The sequence below is a fragment of the Pectinophora gossypiella genome, chromosome 15, assembly GCF_024362695.1.
Source record: "Pectinophora gossypiella chromosome 15, ilPecGoss1.1, whole genome shotgun sequence".
Classification (NCBI taxonomy): Eukaryota; Metazoa; Arthropoda; class Insecta; order Lepidoptera; family Gelechiidae; genus Pectinophora; species Pectinophora gossypiella.
This window is the reverse complement of record NC_065418.1, coordinates 9937130-9963640: the sequence shown is the minus strand read 5'-3', so window position 1 is coordinate 9963640 and position 26511 is coordinate 9937130. Positions and strand designations below refer to the sequence as shown.

The window sequence follows — 26511 nt, the reverse complement described above, 5'->3', positions numbered from 1 at the left end:
GACCAATGCTCAACCACTGGACCACGGAGGCCGTTGACCGTTAATGAATAAACAAAAAATAAAAATGGGATTGATTTTGAAACATATCTTCGGTTTATTATCTGCAAATTTGAAACCGAAACACACCTATCTTATCAACAGTGGCTGCTGCAAATCTTTGTTTACTTGTAGTTCTACCCAGAGTTGATGCATGTTGAAACCTTTAGGTACTTACGTATGTAATATTAGACCCGGTCGAAATAATAATTCGTCAAAAATATCATGATCTAACTTCTGTGACTGAAAATAAGAAAAGAGATGATGTGCGTAGAAGATTTCCCTTGATACTGAGACCTTCGCCTAAAATACGCCTATAATGCTAGGCATAACGTTATGTTCAAGACTAATACAACGGCAACATTACTAGAATGATAAACAGTATAGAAGGGCGTAGCCAAATTACAAACGTTCTGAAATAACTCGCGTGAATTGAGACGTCTCACAGGTTTTGCATCATGCTTGACAACATCGCCTGCCTGCCTGTTGCCTGGAAGAGTTTCCTACTTAGCAATAAAGCCGCCTATTGACTCTTTCTATTTCTCTTTCGTTTTGTATTTTCCTATTTGTGCAATAAAGTATTTATTATGTTATATTATTCATTTTTTCACTTAATTCGGTCAGGTTACTGGTTTGGTGGGCTCACGATCCGGAGGTTCCGGGATCGAATACTGACATATCACAAAAATCACTTTGTGATTCCTGGTTTGATTAGGACATTACAAGCTGAACAGGCACTTCAGATGATTATCTGATTGATCGAAAGTAAGATGATTTGTGCTTCGAAAGGTACGTTAAGCCGCTGGTCCCAGTTACTACTTACTGATTTAAGTGAGTAATCGTTACGTGAGTCATGTAAGAGCCTTTGGCGGCTATTGAGCCGCGGTTAAGAGATTATTATTGAATAACCCTGAACCCAGAGTCGTTGAGGTTGGTAATTCACCTCACAACCCATACGATAGAAGAAGACTGGTTTACCTATTAAAACATATAGTGAATCTATTCTAGAACTTAAATAGAAAACTCTGGAGTATTCTCATAATACAGGCACACCATTCATCAGTGAGTTCCTTATTGTGAGATGGTAGATGGATGGACTTCATGGTAGGTATAAGTAATCGGGCAAGGAGATATTGAACGTTGATTGCAAAAAGTTTCCCTATTCAGAACGTATATTACATTTGGTTACTTTTGCTGCTCTGTCGAGACCAACGTTACTTCATCCGACAGATACTTGACAATCGACCTCTTCTGCGCAAGACCCGTTGCTACTTTTAGGAACCGCTTTTCTTTCAACAATAGGTGAATACTTAGCTAAGACCTCATTCGACAGTCCCTTTGTAAAGCTAGCCCAAAAACCAAGCTACGTACTTATTTCAAAACAACGCCTTCTAATAACACATTCACAAGGTATCCTGGCCACAATTCAACATTTGACACTGGTAAAACAACGTAGGGTTGATCATCCGTTGCATAAAATATTTGTTGTAGTCGGCGGCTATTTAGATCAGATTGATTTATCGGTCGGACGGGCCCGGTGATATACTGCCCTTTAGAGATTAGCATAGCCTAAATGGATGAGGGAAACGGACCTACTTGCTGGTCAGTTGGATTTTAAAGGAGAAAATAAAATCGCTGTAATTCATACATACATAAAACAACACCTTAAGCACACCCCGGACACTTCATACAAAACACCTCGTTTTACACAGACACTACACATTGACGTTATCGTACACGCGCATCTGTCTGTGTGCAATCAAATCTACTAATCATACATAAACATAAAGAGCCTATATACGTCCCACTGCTGGGCACAGGCCTCCCCTCAATCAACCGGAGGGGGTATGGAGCATACTCCACCACGCTGCTCCAATTCGGGTTGGTGGAGGTGTTTTTACGGCAGATAGCCGGGACCAACGGCTTAACGTGCCCGACAATGTCCCCATCGGGAATCGAACCCGGACCTCCAGATCATGAGCCTAACAATCTAACCAATAGACCACGGAGGCTGCTAAAATCTACTAAAAGTTACGTAAAAAAGTATGTTTCTTGCACAATATTAAGAAACTTCAATAAGCACAGCACAAAACCAAAATACTTTATACAAACAAACACAATAACAGACATAACAATTTGTCTTAAATACTCAAACGTAAAAGACAACATTTTCCATGAGAAAAATGCCGTCTGCTGCCAATAACAAAACAACAGTATATTCCTTTCAACGACAACGTTGCGTAAACAAAACAGTAGAATGAAAACCCAACCACAGAAGATTGGTAAATTTGACAAACCAATATAAAAGGAAAGACGACAAAAAAGCGGGGATCGATCAGGCGTGCCTCGATGTTGACAGTCGTTAAAACTTTACAAATTGGTCCAAACGACGTTTACAGGGATTTCCCTTTGCTTAATTAAAAGTTTTGGATTTGAATAGCTTCTGTAAGGAATCTACTTGGCGTTGCTATGGACGCCATTAGAATTTGCATAATTTATTTATAGGTTTGGCATTAACAGCCTCCGTGGTCTAGTGGTAAGAGCGTTAGGCTCACGATCTGGAGGTCCGGGTTCGATTCCCGATGGAGGCATTGTCGAAATCACTTTGTGAGACTGTCCTTTGTTTGGTAAGGACTTTTCAGGCTTGAATCACCTGATTGTCCGAAAAAGTAAGTTGATTCCGTGCTTCGGAGTGCACGTTAAGCCGTTGGTCCCGGCTATTAGCCGTAAAAATACCTCCACCAACCCGCAGTGGAGCAGCGTGGTGGAGTATGCTCCATACCCTCTCCGGTTGATTGAGAGGAGGCCTGTGCCCAGCAGTGGGACGTATATAGGCTATTTATGTTATGTTATTTATAGGTTGGAAGTAAGGCTATAAATACATTTACTTATTTATGAGTCACTGTGGTCTTGTGGTACACCGGCTTGCTTCTTAAATGGGGAGCACGGGTTCGAACCCCGGTATCGAATTTGCACCAATGAGTTACTAATATCTTTAGTGCTAACAATTTATACTAACACAGTTGGCTCGAAAATTATAGACGGCGGTACGGCTCACCACCTATCACGACAATTTCTTGGTCTAACTTGTAGATTTGACAGCTCCGGATTTTTACAGAAGCGACTGCCTATCTGACCTTCCAACTCGCGAAGGGAAAACCAGCTCAATATAGTTTAGGTCACATACCTCCGAAATACGTTTCTCGGGAATGTGGGTTTTCTTAAGATGTTTTCCTTCACCGCTGAACACGTGATAATCATTTACATATGATCTAAATATGAATTCGAAAACAAATTCGAAAATCATTAGTTTAGGTCTATGCTGGGATTCGAACATGCGACCTCAAATTGAGAGTCAAGCGTTCTACCAACTGGGCTACCCGACTCGAGATCGCAAATTCGATATCCCGCGGGATTGGAAATATCAATCACGCGAGATCCCGAAATTTTCAGGAGCTCGTCTAGTTCTTAAAAAAAATGTAAAGTTAGGATGGCTAAAAACGATGAAAACTGCTTGTTTATGATAAATATTTTTTTAAAGGTAACAATAACCTTTATTCTTCAATATTACCAAGTAATTAACTTTCTTTTGGTAATTAGCATAATCAAAACAAAAAGTATAACGTAAGGAGATTCGCGCAATCCCGTCAGTCTCGAATGGATCACGTCATATTATGTTTCGGGATTGATCCCGAAGAGGAATTAGACGAGAACTCGCGAGATCGGGATTGCATTCCTACTGTCAATGTAAACTAAATAGTAAGTAATCTAAGTTATAAATTTTCCACAACAATATGACATCAACGTTGAGCCTCAAAAACTTCGAGCCGTGGTCCAATAATATCATCTTTTCAGGGGATTTCAGGCCCTTATCAGTCGTTATGGATGAGTGGTTTTTATAGTACCTCCTGACGCAGCCTGAGACACGCGTGGTATTAGACACGCCCCGTTAGCTCCGGGGTATACAGTGGAGCAGTGAGGGGTAGAATATACTGGAGACTTTATTGGCAGATCTGCCGCTGACGCTTTCATAAAAAGGATTTAAAATGTGAACATTACTTTAGTTTTTATAAAGCCAACGGCCCTTCTATCTTGTTTTTTTTTTTAAAGATACAAGATAAAAGTGTCGATCAAAAAACATTATTGGTAAAGATATCCCATTTACATGTGCAGACGAGCATAAGTGGCAATAAAAGTAATAATGTAAGCTTATTAATTTCTATTTCTCCAAAAAGCTTTCTTTGATAGAAAAAAAAAACATATTTTGCTTTAGGTTGGTCACATTTCAATAAGCAAAGAAACTATCAAACATTATAACTTCAAACCTGACAGATAGTTTCTGTTTATTTTGTGAAATGTGACGTCACACGAAGCTCAGTCATGGCCGCCCGTGTTTCGAGTCTTGTTATACACAGATAAAAAATAGCATTCTTATTTTGTAAAAATAAAATATTTAAACATGGTCTTAATAAAAAAATGCTATTGGATAATTATCATTAAATGATAAACTACCATTTACGAGATAGTTTATTGTTACAAATGTCAAGTAGCCAATTCTGATACCCGGGTTGACATCGGACATTGATCTCATAAATGACACGAGTCAAGAAGACATGTTCAGTGTTAGACACAACATAATCCCTGTGTCAATTTGTCTGATATTCCGGGACAAAAGGGTCACATTTTTTATTTATTTCTATCCCCGATCGAACAAGATACATTTAAATTTTATTTATCCATTCTGTTTTGACAAAACCAGGAGCAAGCACAAAGACCAACCGTCGTCCGTACAGCCTTTCACTCCCCCATCCAACATAATGAAAAATGGATCAACCATCTATCACAAACTCTTTTTCCCGCGATATTCAAGCGCAAAAACTTACGGCCGAAGTGAATAATGTCATACGAAATTAAATCCTGGGCAATAAAGAACAGATGACGTCTACTAACTTCTGGTTTGCGTCTACGCAAGTTATGCCCAATGTTGAAGTGTTTGGAGAATTTTAATAAGACAAAAGACAGCCAATGGCACTTACGGACTTTTGGCGAGTTTTGGATTTTGAATGCTTAAGTTGATTCCAACGAGTACCTTCGTTGTTTGTGACGTGATAAAACGATTCTAAATACGATGGTTCATAAAACCGCCTTCATCTATACTATACAGGATGTTAGTGGCATCATAACAAAAACTTTGAGGGATGATTCAAACCATGATTCTAAATAGTTACTAAGTAGAATTATACTTCGTGCTTCGTTCTCGAGATTAGTAACCTGTAAGATGATAAGCTTGAACACAATGTAGTAACGCATAGTGACACCATTCATTGCACACATAGTTGAAAGCATATAGAAAAAAAAATAATAACAAAATTCTTTTTTTTTTTTTTTTTTTAAAGGGTAGTCTTATATTGTCTGCCCCACTCGGATAGTCTCCGCGCGCTTCATTCGCTTTTGTGTGCTCCGCCATTCTGCACGGTTCAAATAATTGACCTATAATTCGAGAAAAAACTCTTAGAATACAATAGTTTTACTAACTAATAATGTCCAAAAGACACAGTGAGGATATTGGTGACGTGAATCACATTAACAAACGTCTAAAAACATTAGAACGCATGATAATGCGTTCACGAAGACCTCGTGCTCGAGTTATTGAATCATCATCGTCGGAAGCGTCGTCACGGGAACCATCGCCTACTTCGAAGAACCCACAAGGTAATTTTCGTCAAGTTCGATATTTAAATTTTTATTATGTACGGCTTCGTCAGACACTTTAGGTGTTTATCTCGCCACTGCATAAAACAAGGTCAAGGTCAAAACATGACCAACAATCTGCCTGTTCTAAATTCAAATTTCGTTACGGCACAATCGGCAATCGGATAACTCTTTGGGAGTTTTTCCACCGCCACAACGTGCTCAGATTCAAATATATAATTATATATTATATAAGTACCTAGATACTTATAACCACATACCTACTATGCTCAACCGGTTGACTCTCTGGGAGTCCTCCACGAGTACGGTATAGGTATAGATATTTAGGCACCTTTTTTGTTCACACGAATAATTCCTCAGGAATTAAAATATGTTTGCGTGTTTTTCTATGGGAAATACACCTTACATTAATTTTCGGGTACAGAGACGTCTGTGGGACTATCTCGTAATCTCGGATTTTGCTGACGTATGATTCTGTGGGAGTCATACCACCCCCTAGTTACGACGCGTATCTTTATACGTGTATAATTTTGTCATCTAGGCGAAGAAAATCGGCGCGACCGGACGGCGTTGATCGTCACTCTACACGGACCCAACTCTGATGTCGAACCGGGACCGTCCTACGCGGTGGCTGAGAGGACCGCGACCGCCACTGCCGTCGCCGCCGCCGTGGATGAAGCTCGGGCTACCACGAGTACCCCACCTGCTGCAGAGAACGTCCTCGACAGCGCATTGTTAGAGATTCTCGGCGATGACCCCTCTGCAACCATACAATATGGACCGGATATACACAAGGACCTAGCATCCCGTTTCGAACACCTTGCGACAAATGGGTTAGATAAAAATGTTCGGAAGGAACTGGTCGACAAATATCCTATTCCGGGTAACTGCGGCCTCATCGGCGCGCCTATACTCAACGCCGAAATCAAAGCTGCTCTGCCCGATAGTATGTACAAGAGGGATAAGGCTATTGAAGCCCGGCAGAAACAACTCGCCACGACTATTACAGTCCTTGGGGCCGCAATGACTGACCACATAAGTAGTGTCAAAAATAAGGATCACGAACTCATTAAGAAATTGATGGACACTGCTCGCCTATTATGCGACATCCAATATGCAGAATCCATCACTAGACGAAACTTCGCAATGTTTTCCCTTAAAAAGGATCTAAAAGAAAACTTAAGTACTTCCAAAGTGGATAAATATCTCTTCGGAGAAAACTTAACCGATACCTTGAAAGCGGCTAAGGCAGTAAACAAATCGGGCGCCGAGCTTAAGGTGATAAACAAGGTGGGGAAAAAATCTGCTGTTCAAACGCAGAAACCTCAGGGAAACAAAGGTTTAAACTGGAAAGCTCCAGCACCGCAGCAGCAGCGCAGGCCGACGGGAGCCGGGGCTCAGAAGAACCGCGAGCCTGCCACGACGACGTGGGCGAACCGCACGCGCGCCGCCGCCTCCAGGCCGTCGTCGCCGCCGCGCCGCCGCCGCTAGACCCGGTACTGTACGCTGGACAACTAGCACAGTTTTACTCGCAGTGGTCACTTATCACTTCCGACCATAATATTTTGAATACAATTCAAGGTTATAAAATTATCTTTGCCCGACCAGTCGTGCAACATTATGTACAACCGATCCCAAACTACTCTAGCAGTGAAATACAATGCTTTGAAGAGGCTATTAATAGCCTACTAGGTATCGGCGCCATTTCAGCATGCGAACACTGCGAAGGACAATAAATTTATATCTAGTGTTTTCCTGCGCCCAAAACCTAATGGTCAAATGCGCTTTATATTAAACTTAAAGAACTTGAATAAGTTTATTGACACAAGTCACTTTAAGCTAGAGGATATTCGTACATCAATTAAACTAATGTCACAGGACTGTTTTATGGCCACTGTCGACCTAAAGGACGCCTATTTCTTAATAAAAATTCACGAAGATTCTCGTAAATACTTGAGATTTATGTGGAACAATAAACTTTACGAGTTTAATGTACTACCATTTGGGTTGAACACAGCGCCTTACATCTTTACTAAGTTAATGAAGCCTGTAATCAGTCTACTTAGAGCAGCTGGACATATTTCCACAATATACCTTGACGATATTCAATTGTTAGGAAGATCATATCTTGAATGCTCTTACAACGTGAACTCAACTATTAATCTACTTACCGCTCTTGGTTTTATAATCAATAGGGAAAAAAGTCAGTTGACCCCTTCAAAATCATGTAAATTTTTAGGCTTCATCTTGGATTCACATACTATGCAAATAACTTTGCCCCCCGAAAAGAAAACACATATCAAAGCAGAGTTACAAAAAATCATAAACATTACTAGGTGTAAAATTAGAAAATTTGCTCAACTTATAGGACTTCTTGTGTCTGCGTGTCCCGCAGTGGAATATGGAATGTTATATACAAAACAGTTAGAACGGTGTAAGTATTTAAACTTACAACCTCATGATGACTATGACAGGTATATGAAAATCCCGGAAAACTTACTCTCGGATTTTCAATGGTGGCTACGTGCTATAGAGAGCCCTGCGCACCGTATTCGAGACGACTGTTACGCGGTTGAAATATTTTCTGACGCCTCAACTACGGGGTGGGGCGCGGCCTGCGGGGGTGACACCGCGAATGGGCCTTGGTCACAGTCGGAGCGCGGGATGCACATTAACTATCTCGAACTGTTAGCTGCTTACTTTGCGATTAAAATTTTTGCAAAACATTTAGAAAATTGTCAAGTTTTAATTCGCATAGACAACGCTACTGCGCTATCCTACATTAACCGCATGGGCGGGATTCAATTCCCACATCTCACTGACATTGCTAGACAGATCTGGCAATGGTGTGAACATAGGAAAATCTTTATAAAGGCTTCATATGTCCCATCTAAAGAAAACATCGTAGCTGACACTGAATCCCGACGTTCACATCCAGACATAGAATGGGAGGTAGAAAACTTTACTTTTGACCAGTTAGTTTCACAGTTTGGTTCCCCAGACATTGACCTGTTCGCCAGTAGACTGAACAAGAAATGTGAAAAGTACGTATCTTGGCACAGGGACCCTGACGCCTTCGCTATCGATGCATATACGATAAGCTGGAAGAATCTATATTTTTATGCCTTCCCACCGGTTTCGATGATACTTAAAACACTGCGCAAGATTATCGCCGACAAAACGACCGGTATCATGATCGTCCCGTTGTGGCCCACACAACCTTGGTACCCAATTTTCCACAGTCTTTTGACGTCCTATATTTTTGAGTTCAGTTCAAATGACCATGTAATCGTTTCTCATTCCAGCAGGAGGAACATTCACTCGAACCTTACCCTGGCTGCCGGAATATTATCCGGGCAGCACTATTGCGACGGTCCGTACCAGCCTCGGCAGTAGATATAATGATTAGTTCTTTAGCTGATTCATCTTTTAAACAGTACAACACCTATATTAATAAATGGTATGATTTTTGTAAACAAAATAACACACCTTTATACGATGCATCAATATTTAAAGTCATGGAGTTCCTTACTGATTTATATAATAGTGGCAATCAATATGGTTCGTTAAATTGCTGTAGAGCAGCCTTGTCCTTAATTTTAGGACCCAATATATCGACGGATTATCGTATTCAAAGGTTCTTTAAAGGTGTGTTTAGGCTAAGACCTACTATTCCCAAGTACGATATCACTTGGGACACTGGGTGCGTGCTAGATTACCTGGCTCTCTTGTACCCTAACGAGGCCATATCAATGGAAAAACTTGCAAAAAAATGTGTAACATTACTGGCACTGGTTACCGCCCATAGGGTACAAACCCTGTCGAAAATAAATATTTATAACATTAAGATGTTTCCAGATAAGATTGTTATCAAAATTTCAGATCTCATCAAAACTTCGAAAGTCGGTACGAATAATCCAGTCCTTACCTTACCTTTCTTTCTGCAAAAACCTGGGATTTGCCCAGCCAAGTCATTAATTAGCTACATAAATAGAACGGCCTCAATTAGAGAGTCAGATTACCTCTTTATCAGTTTTAAGCGGCCTCATAAAGCCGTCACCACACAAACACTCAGTCGTTGGATTAAGTCTACACTGAAAGATTCTGGTGTGGATGTGTCAATCTTTTCAGCACATAGCACGCGCCACGCTGCCACATCCCAGGCATACAGCGCAGGGGTTAGCATTGACCAGATTCGAAAAACTGCTAGTTGGAGTCAATACTCCACCACGTTTGGAAAATTCTACAATAGAACCATCATGACCACAAACGAGGCAGAGTTGGCTCGTGCTATATTAAATAATAATTTGTAATTTTATTTAGTTTGTAATCATCTAGACACATTATAATAATAAGTACTAGACAATTATACATTTCATCTACATTTCGTTATAGTTTTCTTTACTGCGATATTTCCCGAACCTGCTCTCAACATCTACATTGTGTTCAAGCTTATCATCTTACAGGTTACTAATCTCGAGAACGAAGCACGAAGTATAATTAACGGTTAAACGAACTTACCTGTAAGTGAAGTTCTATCGTAATTATACGAGTGCTTCGTTCGAAGAGATTAGTAACCCCCGCCCGCCCTAGACCCCAAATCTGTTCTGCAAATATCGCAAACAGAGCCCTAAACTAATGAAGCGCGCGGAGACTATCCGAGTGGGGCAGACAATATAAGACTACCCTTTAAAAAAAAAAAAAAAAAAAGAATTTTGTTATTATTTTTTTTTCTATATGCTTTCAACTATGTGTGCAATGAATGGTGTCACTATGCGTTACTACATTGTGTTCAAGCTTATCATCTTACAGGTTACTAATCTCTTCGAACGAAGCACTCGTATAATTACGATAGAACTTCACTTACAGGTAAGTTCGTTTAACCGTTAATTTTCTGTCGCAATAGAATGGAACCTAAAATAATAAAAAAAAAACACTAAAATTTTTACAAATTTTGCGACGAAAATTTCCACTTAACAACTCAGAATCATGGTCTGAATGATCCCCCTCAGTATGCGTTACGATGTCACTAACACCCTCTATAATATTTTTAAATTATTTTCCTGGTTAAATACGCTTACGAATGTTTTTTTATTTTTAATTAGGTTGCGGTAAAAAAAACGATCATTGCTTAAAGATATAAGTAATTAATTAGTAATTCATCATCAGCCTTTTGCAGACCACTGCTGGACATAGGTCTCTTCCAAGGCGCGCCATATAGCCCTATCCTCAGCCTTACGCATCGAGGAGCTTCCAGCCACCTTTCAGGTCGTCACGCCATCATGCCAGGGGTCGACCCACACTGCGTTTTCCTAGACTGTTAATTAATTGGTAATTACATTACATACATTATTTAAAGCTTTGAGCTCCAAGTTGGAGCAGCGGCAATTTGTAATTACCTTATCTCGGAGCATGTCCCGTACCCTGGTGGCCTGGTGCCGGCTGCGGTGCAGCTCCAGCTGCAGCTCGAGACAGCGCTCCTGCCAGTTCATTGACCCCAGCTCTGCAGCCAGCTCGTACTCCAGAGGGTCCAGGCGAGACCCGTGGGCGATTGGTCTGTGGATATCAGAGGTAAGTTAGATTATATTATTATATAAAGATGATGGAGTTATAAAAGTTTTCGGTACCGGACTTGCACCAATGAGTTATTAATTTACCTATCTTAAGTGCAGTTTTCACTGACACAGTTGGCTCGACGACGATACAGATCACCACCTATCACGTTGGTCTAACAAAGTTCGGTGACGTTTGGGTACTTAGTTCATCTTGCAATGGATTTACAATGTGCTTTTTGAGAGCAAAAGTGCAGTCAGTGAGCCCAGCGAATTATTAGTAAACAGTGGTGAAACTATGAACCTTTAGTTGTCATACTTATAAATTTTTGTTCTATTACAGATACTACATGTAACCAGGAGGTCTCAAGTGCAACCAGTTAATTTATTACTTTGCCAGAACCTGATTGGACTTTTGCACTTTATCATACTTTTTTTTTCTGAATAGTAACTTTTATGCTCTACACTTCTACAGAATGCGTTTATCTGCTTATCTTCCCGGGCATGTAGTAAAAAACTAACAGTAAGATTGATTGTTTTCTAATAATTTGTACCGTCTCATCTTCTGTCGTGTGGGTTGTGGGTTGGTGAATTGCCAACCCCATCAACCCTGGTGTCAGGGTTATTATTGAGCTGCCAAAGGCCGCTGACATGGCTCATGTAACGACTACTAACTTACATCAGTAAGAATTAACCAGGACCAACGGCTTAACCTGCCTTCTGAAGCACGGATCATCTTACTTTTATCATCATCATTTATTGATCATCTTATTTGTGCCATTATATGAGTGATAGCTTAATCACCTGTCACCATGTTCATAATGTAGCTGAAAGTTGTTTTCTGATTACTTACAAGCAATACTCTATTTTACAAATCCCACCAGTACCGTGAACACACCAGGCGTGTGTGTGACCCCACCAAAACTTGCAACACATTAACATACATGAAATTTATAAGCGGAAAATTTATAGTTTTCCGCAGTCCATATCAGAACATCATGGCTTGCAAACCAAGACCATAAATAAAGTTCCCCACTAGATGGAAAACCGTAAAACGTGGAAATAAGCACTGTTTAAAAATGCAGCGGCCGCAACTTGCATCCATAAATATTGGCTAGATCATTAATTTAAATGTGCAATGACTAGTGTTTCGTAAAAAAATCGACAGTTGCATCGATAGTTGAATATCTTTTATCGATATATTCAGTACGTAAATAATGTAGATAAGTAAATAGCCTCTATTCGTCCCTCTGCTGGGCACAGACGTCCCCTCAATCAATCAATCGATATATTTCATCATGTTTACAAGGCATTTCACAGACACAAATTTTCAGTATAAGTAGATTATACTGTGTCGTTTGAACATAACAATGTTTTCAGACCAATTTCCCAAACATTGATCTACTACTTTTAAAACAAAAATTATCGATATGTTATCGACAGATAGCCGACTTCTACCTGCACTAGCTGATGTTGAATGATTTCCAATGGCCAACGAAGTATTTAAGATAATAGAAACTAACGGATTAAAGTATTAATATTCATTATTATGCTGCTCTAGTAAGTACCTGGATACACACTTAATAACATAACATAAGCTCACGATTATATGCCAATTAGAGAAGTCAAAGTTATATCCATCGTAAGATGAACTAAGTACCCACACCTCACCGAACTTTCTGATACAGCCACGTGATAAGTAGTGAGCAGTATCGCCGTCTATAATGGGCGAGCCAACTGTGTTATTGAAAACTGCATCTAAGATAAATTAATAACTCAAGGTGCAAGTCCACCAGTGTTCCCCGATTGAAAAGCTGGTGTACCACTGGAACACAGTGACTAATATATTACGCAAATCACACCAATAAATGCATTAAAGTAACTGTCTAAGCCTATGGAAATATTAGTTCTTAAAGCTTATTGGAAAAGGTGTTATCTAAATCTGCGATTATTCACTTGGACATAAAAAAGGGGCTTAAAATTCCAAAATTGCTTTTAAATTTATGGGCGATGAATGCCGTAAATTGTTTCCCATTGGAAACACGTCTTTTTTATGACAATCGAAAGAGAAATATTTCAACGTCTTGTACTTTTAAAATGATATAAACCCTTTTAAGTATTTGAGATTTGATCGATAAGATCTCAGAGATAAGATAGCATATGAGGCCAAATTTAGACTCACGTTGGTTTAACAGAAACCTCGGTAAGGCGTGGGTACGTACTTCATCATACAATTAATGTAACTCTGACTCATCCAATTGAGAATATAAGCTTGAGCTTATGATATGAGTCCAAAGTGTTTAAAAACTACTAAACAGTGAAAAATATGTTATTTTGCGTTATTAAAATTATAATACTTTTTAGCTAATTAAATGTGACACGACATGTAACAGGTAAAATGATGTTTTTTTTTTTTGTTCCTATTATATCTATATTACAAATTACATCTACTTGCATGCTTTCTATAATTCCCAACCTAAATTAAAATTCATGGTATAAGAAGACCAGGTATGCTCAATCCTATGACAATCCGCCATTGCTAACCCATTGATGACGTAAATGTTACCATCACTCCAAGGACGTAAATTTTACTATTGAAAATTAAGTGAATTACTGACTAATGTATTTATATAAACAGCCTATATATGTCCCACTGCTGGGCACAGGCCTCCCCTCAATCAACCGGAGGGGTATGAAGCATACTCCACCACGCTGCTCCACTGCGACTAATGTATTTAATTACTGTTATTTGTAACATATATAAAAATAATTAAAACTGTGAGTAAATCTTTTACTAAAAGTACCAAATTTCCTTGCAAAGTAAATTAAAAACATTGGACGTGGGTAATTTATTTTCTACGAAATGTAAGTTTGTAAGTTTTTAACATACCTGGTCTTCTTATGCCATGCTAAAACTAACACAAGCACGAATGAAAAGAAAACAATACTCGTCCCAACTCTAGCAATGTAACAGTTAATACTTTAATAGCTTCATACTGGGTTTATATCGATCAATAGGTACACAGCGGGGATTAGGGAGCTGTCCCACTGCAAGCGCAAAACATTAGCGTTTCTATCACAATAAAAGCCTTTACGACAATTGATAAGAGTATCATATCAATTTATAAAAGTTTTAGCCAATCACTGGACAGGAGTTCTGTGTGTCAATACATAACTCTATTTGCTGTATTTAAATCATAATAGTGCATACACGCCGGATTATCTGGAGTTTTCAGGCATGAAATTTATGGAACACATGTCAATTTTCGGTAGAAATTTAGAAAACCCTTCTAAAATTTTATATTGGCCAATAACCCGACAGAATTAAGTTGACAGCACGCGTTAAGCGGGTTGCATATGAGCGAGATGTCTATTTTATTCGCCTGGGTTATTCATTCATTTACGCATTCTTCCTAAAATTAACAGTTGTCAATCATCCGTCCCTTTGCTTTTCGGCGGATAAGAAAATGACGGGTATAACTTAAAATAAAATTAGGATGTGTCTGCAGGAATCGGGGCCATTGTATGTTTAGTTCTCGACTAAAGTATTGCTAAACTTTCTAAATTGTGCGTCTCCTTACATTTCTACGCTACTCGCTGTTACACAGGCAATGCGTTTCTGGCTTAATACCAGGAACAAATGACCTGTTATAACTCCGAATGATTAATTTCGGAACTGCCTCGTAAAATGAGCTGGATTATCAGGTGCGATGGACAAACAGACCAGTCGATGAGACAGATAGATGGTATTATATCTTCAAAGTGCTGTCTACTGAGTTGACTCAATTTATGACATAATCACGCGTAATGGTTAGAAGTATTTATTTTTGTTTATTATAAATTATTATAGTATGTCTGCCACACAGCCTCCGTGGTTTAGTGGTTAGAGCGTTGGGCTCACGATCTGAAGGTCCGGGTTCGATTCCCGATGGAGGACAATGTCCAAATCACTTCGTGAGTCTGTCCTTTGTTTGGTAAGGACATTGCAGGCTTGAATCACCTAATTGTACGAAAAAGCTAGATGATTCCGTGCTTCGGAAGGCTCGCTAAGCTGTTGGAACCGGGCTACTAGCCCAAACACCTCCAACCCACAGTGGAGCAGCGTGGTGGAGTATGCTCCATACCCCCTCCGGTTGATTGAGGGGAGGCCTGTGCCCAGAAGTGGGACGTGTATAGTCTGTTTATGTGTATGTCTGAGAAACCCTAATTTAGGGAACGAAGTTATCAATATTAAATTATTCAGTCAGGTCTAGGTGTTTCTCTACAATTTTATAATGGAGCAGCGTGGTTTTGTGTTTGTGTCTATAAACTCTGTGTAATCTCTAATAATAAATATTTTATTAAGTACTTTCTTTTTCTTTAAACGAAATACTTATGAATTTACTTATGAACGGAATACTTGCTGCTTGTCTTCCCGGGCATGTCGTAAAAACCGACAAAGGGATTGTGTCCTCTAACATGATGGACTAATGTTATGGGCGATAGGCTGATCCCTTATCACCATAAGGTTCATCATATCCAGCTTACGACATCGTATCAACAGTGGCTGCAAGTCGTCTTTGATTACTTGTGGCTCTGCCCACCCCATTAGGGATTACGGGCGTGAGTTTATGTATGTATGTATGTAATACTTATGAAAATAATGACCCCATTTTTTTCCATGTATCTTTGATTTATTTATAATCATTTCTGTGTTTTCTGTATTTCTGTGTAGGTTTAGTACAATCTACTCTAAACCGGCGTGGGTGTATGAAACGATTGATGAATGTAGAAGAAGCAAGAAAAGTGTGTCAGGATCGATACAAATGGAATTCCATAGTCTCTACTTACTCCGGTGGGAAATAGGCGTGAGTTTATGTATGTATGTATTTCTGTAACAATTGTTTCTATTGTATTGTGATATTGAATTTGAAATAAAGACTACCTATCTAAATAAAAAATATTATGACCTTTTGACCTTCACAGCTGGGTTCTACATCAATCGTCAATGTATTCAGCCACCAATATTAACATCATCGCGAGCAAATTGATCTATTATGATGCGCATACGTTCTGCGCACGGCAAAACAATACCATTTGAAAGTATGAAATTCCTTGAACTGCTTGATGTATTCTGTTGTTTTGCTTATCGGTTTTTTTACCACTAGTTGATTTCTTTTTAAGAATGGATGACTAATTTAGTCTGTTTTACTGAGTGTGGTTGTTGGCAAGATCATATTAAAATAGTCGTAATTTTTTACCCTACATTATGCCTGCATATTAGCCTATTTTTATAAGAAAATATATCTGTATATATATACATACAGGCTTTCTATATATATATATCAAGCTTAACCAATGATATATGATATATGTTATGTACTTAAAGAACTCAGCATTTTGCTGGAACAGCGTGGTGGAGTATGCTCCAAGCCCCCTCCGGTTGATTGAGGGGAGGTTAGTGCCCAACAGTGGGACGTATAGACTGTTTATTTATGTGTTAAAGAATTCAAGTTTCAAAATATAAATTCAAAAAAAATATGAAATATGGGTTCGAATCCCGGTGGGGACAAATCACAAAAATCACTTCGTGATCCCTAGTTCGGTTAAAACATTACAGGCTGATCACCTGATTGTCCAAAAAGTAAAAAGATCCGTACTTCGGAAAGCACGTTAAGCCGTCGCGCGTTGGTCCCGGTTATTTCTTAGTGATGTAAGTACGTAGTCGTTACATGACTCATGTCAGGGGCCTATGGCGGCTCAGTAATAACCCTGACACCAGGGTTGATGGGGTTAATAATTCACTTCACAACCCACACGATAGAAGAAGAAGAATATAGATTTCATGTTTATGTTTATTATTTTGATTAAGTATATTGATTTTATTAAATAGGTCTTTTAGAAAAAAAGTTTTATTTCGTAATTGTCAAGTTGTGTTTTCTTGTGTGCAATAAACCATTAAATAAGTAAATAGATAAATTATCAGCATAGTTTCTTCTCATAGCTTGTTATCATTTAACATTATCTATGGCCTTTGTCTCATTAGGTACCTTAGTCATGCCATGCCTTACTTAAAATACTGTACAGATAATTCATACACTCATGTCACACATCTGTATTCCTTGTTTTGTCTTATTCAACCGTTTGGTTTCAAAACACAAGTATCAAAGTACAAGAAAGTGGAAAAAAACTGTAAGTATCCAATCTTTTTCTTATCGTGTGTTTCCAATAGGTAGGTAGGTATCCAATTAGTGTTTCATTCTCTCTGCCTGCCCCGGAAAAGAATTGGTAAGAAATACCTACCTCAAGTGAAGGAACTGTATTAGTCATCACTAAAAAAACTAGCTAGTAAGTAAATACTTAAAAGTTTTTCAACCTTTGTTATGATATCATACCTACGGAATAATGTATAAATATTAGGTACTGTTATGTTCTTTGACCTCTTACCTAGGCGGTGGAGGCGGCGGCTCTCTCGCCCGTCTCGGCAGAAGCCGCGGGCTGTTCGGGGTACTCGCTGACTGCCCCGCAACGGCATGGTCCGTGAACCGCGCCAGAGGGTCAAAGATCTGCGACAACCGACGCGCGCGCTCCTCCGACATCGTCAAAACACACACACACCACACACATTCAAAATCATAAAGCGGCGGCAGCCCCACAAAGACATTGTATCACCGCCATAATACTTTCAATACACTCGAGATTTGAATGGGACTCATACAGAGACATTGTTATTATTAAACCCATACAGCAGGGGAAATCGCTCCAAGGACTTGGCTTCCGAATTTGTTTGGAGATAAAAATAATATTATGGTCTATTTGTGTACGAGTACGAAAGTATCTCGAAAATATATGATAAGATTTTTAATATCTTCGCTGATGATGGTACAAGGAAGTTTGCATGTCGTAATCAAGGTCTTCTAAAACGGGACTTTGTGTTCCTTGGGTATTAACCTGTTTATATCTTTCTGTTGTTTTCCAGATCTGTAGATTTTGCAAGGTCCTCATTAAATTAAACTTGGAAAATGACTAAATCCCCAGTTAAATTATACCTACCTAAACACATCTGAACTCTAATCCTCCGGTGAGACAACCATAACATAATATAACATAAGCTCACAACTATATCCAATTGTGGTAGTCAGAGGTACATGAACTAAGTACCCACACCTCACCGAGCTTTCTGTTAGACGCCGTCTCGCCGTCTATAAACTGAACATAAGATAAATTAATAACTGATTGGTGGAAGTTTAGCATTTTTTTTTGACGTGACTTATTGTAGATTTGCCGCAGATGGCATTAACTACTTGACCGGACAAATAGGGAGCGCTGAAGGCTCTCACCCGGTACAACGTTTAAGACAACAGCCTGAGGGTGCCCCCGGGAGTCGATACGGCGCTCCCCGTAGTAGGTGAACCACAGGGCCACAGTGACAACCTACATTGAAATAATTCGCCTACTATTACCTACTGCTAGATCATCAAGCTACTTACTAAAGCATCAGACTGTCTTAGTTTCATTACAAACCTCAGACCTCACTAGTCTCACTAAGTTCAAAGCTTAGCTTGAACTTTAATAAATTACATTATTAGCCTCGATATAATCCGGGTAATTTTAGAAAGCAGTTCGTAATTACAATGTTGCCGTGATTTATAGTTTTATGAAAGCTATTCCGAGCAAATTCGCCTGGCCTAGTTCACCTGGAAGTAAAGTCTGAAATATTTTGACAAGCGTATGAAATTTTTGTAACTCCGAATTTAGTTTTAAATTATTAAAACTATAAATTGTAAAGGGCGTTTAATGACATTTAAAAAGCTAAAGCTAAAAAAAATGAAAAAGGGTATACAAAATTTATACCGTTCTTGTTGGGAGAAATAAAGAGTGCTAGAAACATATTATTGCCGTTAGGTAACTGTTAAGTTACAGATAAAATTCAAATAAAAAACCGAAATCTGAAAGTAGAACTTTGTAAGTGTATGTGAATTTAGGATCCGTAGGTAAGTAAGAACAATAAAAGCTGTAATTTTTCATTAGTCTCTGATTTAAAAATCTCAAAAATGTAAAAGTCTCGAATTTAGTTTTAAATTATTAAAACTATAAATTGTAAAGGGCGTTTAATGACATTTAAAAAGCTAAAGCTAAAAAAAAATGAAAAAGGGTATACAAAATTTATACCGTTCTTGTTGGGAGAAATAAAGAGTGCTAGAAACATATTATTGCCGTTAGGTAACTGTTAAGTTACAGATAAAATTCAAATAAAAAACCGAAATCTGAAAGTAGAACTTTGTAAGTGTATGTGAATTTAGGATCCGTAGGTAAGTAAGAACAATAAAAGCTGTAATTTTTCATTAGTCTCTGATTTAAAAAAAATAATCATGGCTTTACTCCTAAAAGGTACAAATAGATTTCAATATTTCCAACCAATCACAACAATTCAAACAGAAAATCCAATACTTAAGGTAGGTATCGAACCTTTCCAACATTCCTGATGTTATCTACCCAAAGCAGCCCTGTTTACGATATCTCAATTGGAGTGAAAAATTACTTTGACGTCGGAAATTATAAGGGCATTGACCAGAAAATTGGCGGTGGTCCTTCTTAAGAGTTATGTGCTTTGATTAATGTTATCAAGGCAGTTATCTAGGGAGCACCCCTAAATTGGGGTCAACCCTTTTTCTGGGGCGTTGTCGCCCAAATTTTTATCTATCGAGCTATTTTATCTTCGCAATGGCTGTTTGGAGTTCCGGGTGTTTGCTTTGTTGTGTTGGAAGATAGAATGCTTTTGCGGAAGGGTTAAATTGTTGTCGTAATAAGAGGTTATAAACGCATGTGGGTCAGTTCCATAAATATATGTAAGAAATCAAATTAGGCCTTACTATAATAAAAAAAAACGGTCAAAAAAAAATAAAGTTTTAATCATGAGTGCGACATAAAAACAAAGTCAGTCAATTTTACAATTATATTTATGGTGTGCTGCGTCATTTCGCAAAGTCATTTGCGAAACAAATTTATAACCTCGTAGTCATCCTGATATTAAATTGTGTAGTTTAATGACTGACTTTTAAAGTTTAGTACACAAAATTTTGTCACAATCCATTATAAACCCGTTAAACCACGACAAAGTTCTTGAATTTTCACCCACTAGTCTGGTCTAGTCAAAGCTCATTCGGCTCAGTGGTTTAGCCAACCACATGTCAATGTGAAACTATGGTGGCTCAGGAAGATGTGTGAGGATTATACCGGATTTGTCGTGTAGTAACAGAATGGGGACTAGAGGCCCCAACTATTGTTTATTTTCCGTTTAATTCTGAGGATTTGGGCCGCCAAAGAGGACTTGTATTATGTTTGGTTTATATTCATTTACATATTGACAAGACCGCTTTGTAAACAACATAATTCAGACACGTATTGATTACCATTGGCCCCGATTCCTACAGACACCTCTAATTTTATTTTAATTTATACCCGTCATTTTCTTATCCGCCGAAAAGGAAAGGGACGGATGATTGTGAACAAGTTAATTTTAAAATGAATGAATAACCCGTGCGAATATAATATGCATCTCGCTGGTACGAGTATGCAATCCGTTTGACGTGTTGTCTACTTAATTCTGTCGTGTATTGGCCGATGTAAAATTTTTAGACGGTTGTTTTAGATTTCTGCTTAAAATTTACGTGTATTCCATAAAATTTATGCCTGTCGATAACCCGTCCCTTTCTTTTTCAACGGATAAGAAAATGACAGATATAACTAAAAATAAAATTAGATGGCGTCTGCAGGAATTAGCACCATTGAGTCTCTTACGTCAATACAAATTACTTACGATAAAACATGTCACAGTATATTATTTTACAAACTACTCGCATTCCATATCTATAATTATTTTAAGTACAATATTTCAACAGCTCCGGATTCAAACAATGCAAAATGTTAATACGTGGTGCAAATTTAGGCTTTTTATAGCTCATGTTTACGGCGAATATTTCAATAACTATGTTGTCATTGATAAACGATTATAAATAAACTCCTAAGTCGATAGACTGTCCATACAGTACACTTTCGAGAGAGTACACTTTTTTTTATTTATTTCAAAAATTAAGTACAAACAGTGATTAAACTAACTAGCATCGTTAAACCATGGTTTGTGTCGATGCTAGGTATCTAGGATGTCCGTCTTACATTATACATAGATAAGTAGGTAACAAAAACTTGTGGATAAGCAAAAGGTAAACAAACATTTTGTTCACATCTTTTAGTTGTTCAAAGCAGATTAAATATAGCGAAGACTAAGGTTAATTGGTAGGTGCAAGTAGAGTTACCAATCTAATAAGGATTGCTTCCTCCCAACTTCTTCCATATACAATAACAGTTTCATAAACGCGCGTTCATTAGTGGCAGATCACAGCAGACTTTTTTCAAGTAGATACGTCCCCAACAGGCTACTTGACTACCTAGTCAAATGAGATACTTTTTACGAAACTTCAAAACGAAAGTTTTCTTTGGGGTTTGTATGGAAATATTATCCAGTGAAAGTATCGGCGTCCGAACGATGTAATATACGATCCCGACGACCCGATTACTCTAGCCATAGAGGCAGCCAATCAGCTCGCGACACCAAACTCTTCAGGACCCCGATACCGACCCCGCCGGCGTGGTCGACGACTTCCCTCATTCAGCGCTTATCGCTATCGACCCACTAGGGTCGATAAAATCTTTCAAATATTTTTCCTCTCAGACGACGCCCTGAGCAGAGGTTCGCGCCCAACTGGGCACTCACAGGCCTGTGTCTTAAACGTTGTACCGGGTGAGAGCCTTCAGCGCTCCCCATTTGTCCGGCCAAGTAGTTAATGCCATCTGCGGCAAATCAACAATAAGTCACGTCAAAAAAAACTGTCTAGTGACGTCATCAATAAAAGCGGCCAAACGTCGTTCTCATTGTTACTTAAATCATATATAAAATTCGACAATAAGTCGATAAGTAAAATGAGATTGATTTTTGATCATCCTAGACTGGATTCTTTTTCTAGATTAGCATTTTACCTACAATTTATCTTTGACCCAGTCAAATACCCCATTCAGTCACCGTATACACCTGTCGTAGTAGATAGACATTGCAGACTATTTCTAAAGATGCTGTCGACCTGCTAATGACAGATGCGTAGTCGACTCATTAAGGGGTTCTTAATCAATACATCTCGAAGGCTGCACCCCTTGACCTAATTATCGATGAATCAGACACGTCGATGAAAGGGCACGGGTTCGAAGATAAGTGACTTTTGACGCAAGATTCTGCGGTGTTGTATGTCCTAATTTGAAACCCAGCTTGATTTCTTCCATCTATTGAGTGTTTGGTACGCCATAAAGAATTCATAAGCGCCGTCTACGGTTTTTGAATCGGACTAGCTCTTTAAGTATTGTTTTATCAACAGAGACGTAAGACGCTATTAGTTATTCAAAATGAGAAGTTATTGGAACTAGACAGTGTTATAACCCAGACTATGCATGACGTAAGCAATAGAATAAATCGAAATCGACATCTACTTATAACAGATACACAAATTTTCACGCTTTTCAGTTTAAACAAAAACGAACATCAAACATTAGTTAGCGGCTCAAATTACCGGAATCCGGCAAACTATCAATTCCCGTTTATTTAAGGATAATGAGGGCAAAATTTACATAGCTATTCATTCGTAATTATACTTTAAATCCATTACATATTCTGGGTGCACGTCAAATATTCAATTTATTGGAGTTTCATGCATCAATAGAGGGGATTTTCATTAAATATCGCTTCAGGCCAATGTCATATTGATATTGCGGACCTTTGACGACGCGGACAAAATGTAAAACCCTAACGAATATCGGGTTGTGTAACATGTAACCTAGTTAGGTACTTACTAGTAAAAAATATGATGTTGTTGTCTTTTTTTTTGTGTGGCGCCCTTTTATACTAAGCTATTTCTATTCTATTCTATTAAAAGTGAAGAAAAATAACGTTTGAAACGAACATTCTTGAAATTTTGAGTCAAGCACCATAACCAACTAACAAACTAAGTGCTTACGAGTATTATTGTTTGAGGTTTACGACGTTATTATTATAATTAAAACAAGTAATACCGTGTTGTAACCGCGTTAAAATCGACACATTTGATGTCATCTTGTGATCATGGCACTTACAAAAATGTTTAAATATAAGGGATCTCATATCCCCTATTTTAACGCGGTAAGAACCCGTATTACGAACCCTAAGTATAGAAGTATAGAGGTATAGGTATACCTATAGTACCGTAATGAAACCGATTTCTTTAAATCATAATTATGAGTTTGCTCTTCAAGAGGTTAAGAAAGTGAATAAAAAATATAATTAAAAAAATATTACATTATAATCAAAGAGTTTTTAACAGAAACTAATTCAAAAATAATTAAACCGACTTCAATATCTGTCAAATAAAATGTAAGAAATAGCGGGTTAACACGAGTCAACATAGAACTCCCTTTGAAGTCGGTTCGAGCTGGCATACTTATTCCAAAAACACCAAAATTATACCAGTCCCCAACGTCACTCGCATCTTTCAGTACGTCTATTGGTAATGACAAATGAATGTCGCCGTTCAGCGAGGTCGTTAAAGGCCCGTCCACACACAGACGTTTTTGTACCTAACATCGCTCATTAGTGCCTGTCTACCGCCATTACACTCTTTGTGCGCGGGTAATGATCGAGTCACGGTTTTTGCGTCAACTTTTCAGATGAGCAGGCCTTTATGTAGCTGTGTTACTGAGTGTGTTTACACTTCCAGCTGTGTAAGAGGATTTCAACTGCGTCTGGCGATGTTGTATGTAAAATAGGTATGGGAATAGCTATGGGAATATGCTCCGTTTGTTCCTTAGTTTATGTTTGAGTTTTGAGTTGAAGCGGGTACGACGTCAAACAGTACATATGCTTAATGAGTCAAATCCCTTTGCGTGGCACAATTCTCCCCTCAGCAGGCGGATATTGAAGTATAACTCTACCTGATATATATCTGCTTGATATTGATATTGATACCTACTCCATCAACAGTAGGTACAAATCTTCACAAAAGAACCTTAAGTCTGACAATTTTTACAAACCATTAACCACCCAACTTTAAATCCCACTGATTAAAACGTATCAATTCATCATTTAGCCAAGATTAGAGACATAGACAGCTCTTTTCAAAACAGCTTTTTTCTTTTAAACTTTTGTATCGACAAATTAAACCTGTATTTTGTGGAACTTCAGAGTTTATCCGGTACATTATGAACGATCGGAGGTGGCTCCAAATTGCTGACGTCACAGCCAGGAGTCGTCAATCTTCATCACTCGGTCCCGTCCCGATTATCTTCGGATTTCGTTCGCTTCAATCAAAGTTTTCCAAGATTACTTGACAGCTGTTTTATTGTCTTTCGAAGCGGTTTGCGTCGTTCGATGTCGATAGAACGCTGTGAGGTTGAGAGAGAATAGTGGTAAGATTTTGAAATTTTCATATATTTTTTGATGTGCCATAATTGGTCGGCCCCATTATAATCCGAAATATAATAATCATTTACATAAACTTGCGTAGGACGGATTGTAGTAGACAAAAGTGCGTAATGACTGTGTACTTCATAATGTCAACTTTCAATCGTAAAGTTATTAAATAAAATAAAATGTTAACTAAACGAAAACATCTATCTTAGTATATTAAAAATATATCGTACAATAAGTACTTTTGAGAAAAAACGCTCAGAGTCAGAGTCAGAATCATTTATTCAACGTAATTATCATGGATAAACTTGTTGCTCGCATTTATATACCCGTTACAACTTTACTATAATCAAAACATTAAAAAAACTTTGAACTCCTCGTCGAATTGGGAAGTTTCCTAAAGGAGCCCACCCATTAAATCTTATGGCTCTACATTTTAAAAATTCCGATAAAGCTATCACGGGCCTCTGAAATCGGCTCTCATTTAGACGCTCGCCCTGACGATCGATTACCCTAATCTAAGGGTGGCCTAACATCTAGCGATATCGGAAGAGTCATTTAACCTTCGCAACTTGAAGCCGCATGTAGGTAAGTAGCTTAACGCCTGACGTAAATATTATTTAAAGACTTGTGTAACATATACAAGGTATAAAACTGATGAAAGTACGGAGCATATTATAAAACAATATGTGTCAGATTACAGGTTATTTTTCTTCAGCATAATTAATAGGGAAATCGTAAGGAAGCCAGATACCAATATTGTAAAATAACGTCACGACTACCGGTTTGAGCGCAGGGCTCACGATCCGAAGGTCCCGGGTTCAAACCCGGTGGGGACATATCACAAAAATCACTTTGGTTAAGAGGCTTACCTAGTTTGGTTAAGACATTACAGACTCATAACCTGGTTGTCCAAAACTAAGATTACGCCGTTGATCCCAGTTACTACTTACTGATGTAAGTTAGTAGTCATTACATGAGCCATGTCAGTGGCCTTTGGCGGCTAAATAGTAACGCTGACACCAGGGTTGATGGGGTTGGTAATCCACCTCACAACCCACACGATAGAAGATGAAGACGCCTGTGTAGGCAGAGTTGTATAGTATATTACTCCTTGCAGCTATGTTCAAGTAGCATGTAATAGAGGGCAAGCCTAGTGCCATTAACCGGACACAAATCCAGGAAACCACGTGATATCGATTTTTATGTGACTTTACCTATATAGGAAGTAGATGCAAACATGAATTTAAACTCACAAAGTCGAATAACCAGTATTGCAAAGTGTTCATAATTCAAAAAATGAAATCATAGGTTGATCGGGATTCGAACCAATCACTTAGCCATCAACATTTATACGCCCATGAGACCCGTTTACCACCCTGTATTTGCACGATAACGTGATTGACCTTATAAATAGATGTACCTTCCCCTACTTTCAGACGTTCATTAAAATGGCAGAGGGAAAGTGAGATAGAAGACATTTTGCGCGATTTGTTTGGATCATAAAAATGTTCCACATTATCATCAGCCATTTTAAAAGCTGCCACAGAAACGCTGTTTGAATCATGTGATAAAGATGTAAAGGCCTGAGATGATGATGATGATCATCAGGAATGTAAGAGATTTTAGAGAACAGTCCAGCAACAAACAACTCCTCTTTGTAAAAGGATACTTACAAATAGGTAAAGTTTAATAAAGTTTGAAAAGGAAAACATTCAAAATCAAAATTATTCCAAAACATTAATA

At 38.4% G+C, this 26511-nt stretch overlaps 1 protein-coding gene across 9 annotated transcripts in view; it reads right to left on the bottom strand.

Moving 5' to 3' along the window:
• The window catches only part of LOC126373273 (uncharacterized protein CG43867), a 284764-nt gene extending 266865 nt beyond the window's left edge, over positions 1-17899 (bottom strand). For all 9 annotated transcript variants that reach the window (XM_050019339.1, XM_050019345.1, XM_050019342.1 and 6 more), the window contains exons 1-2: positions 17727-17899; positions 11148-11304 (exon numbers count right to left, since the gene is read on the bottom strand). In XM_050019339.1, the coding sequence (XP_049875296.1) occupies positions 11148-11304; positions 17727-17878 (309 nt within the window). In that variant the 5' untranslated portion in view covers positions 17879-17899. The remainder of the gene's footprint in view (positions 1-11147; positions 11305-17726) is intronic.
• Between the last annotated feature and the right edge of the window lie 8612 nt (positions 17900-26511).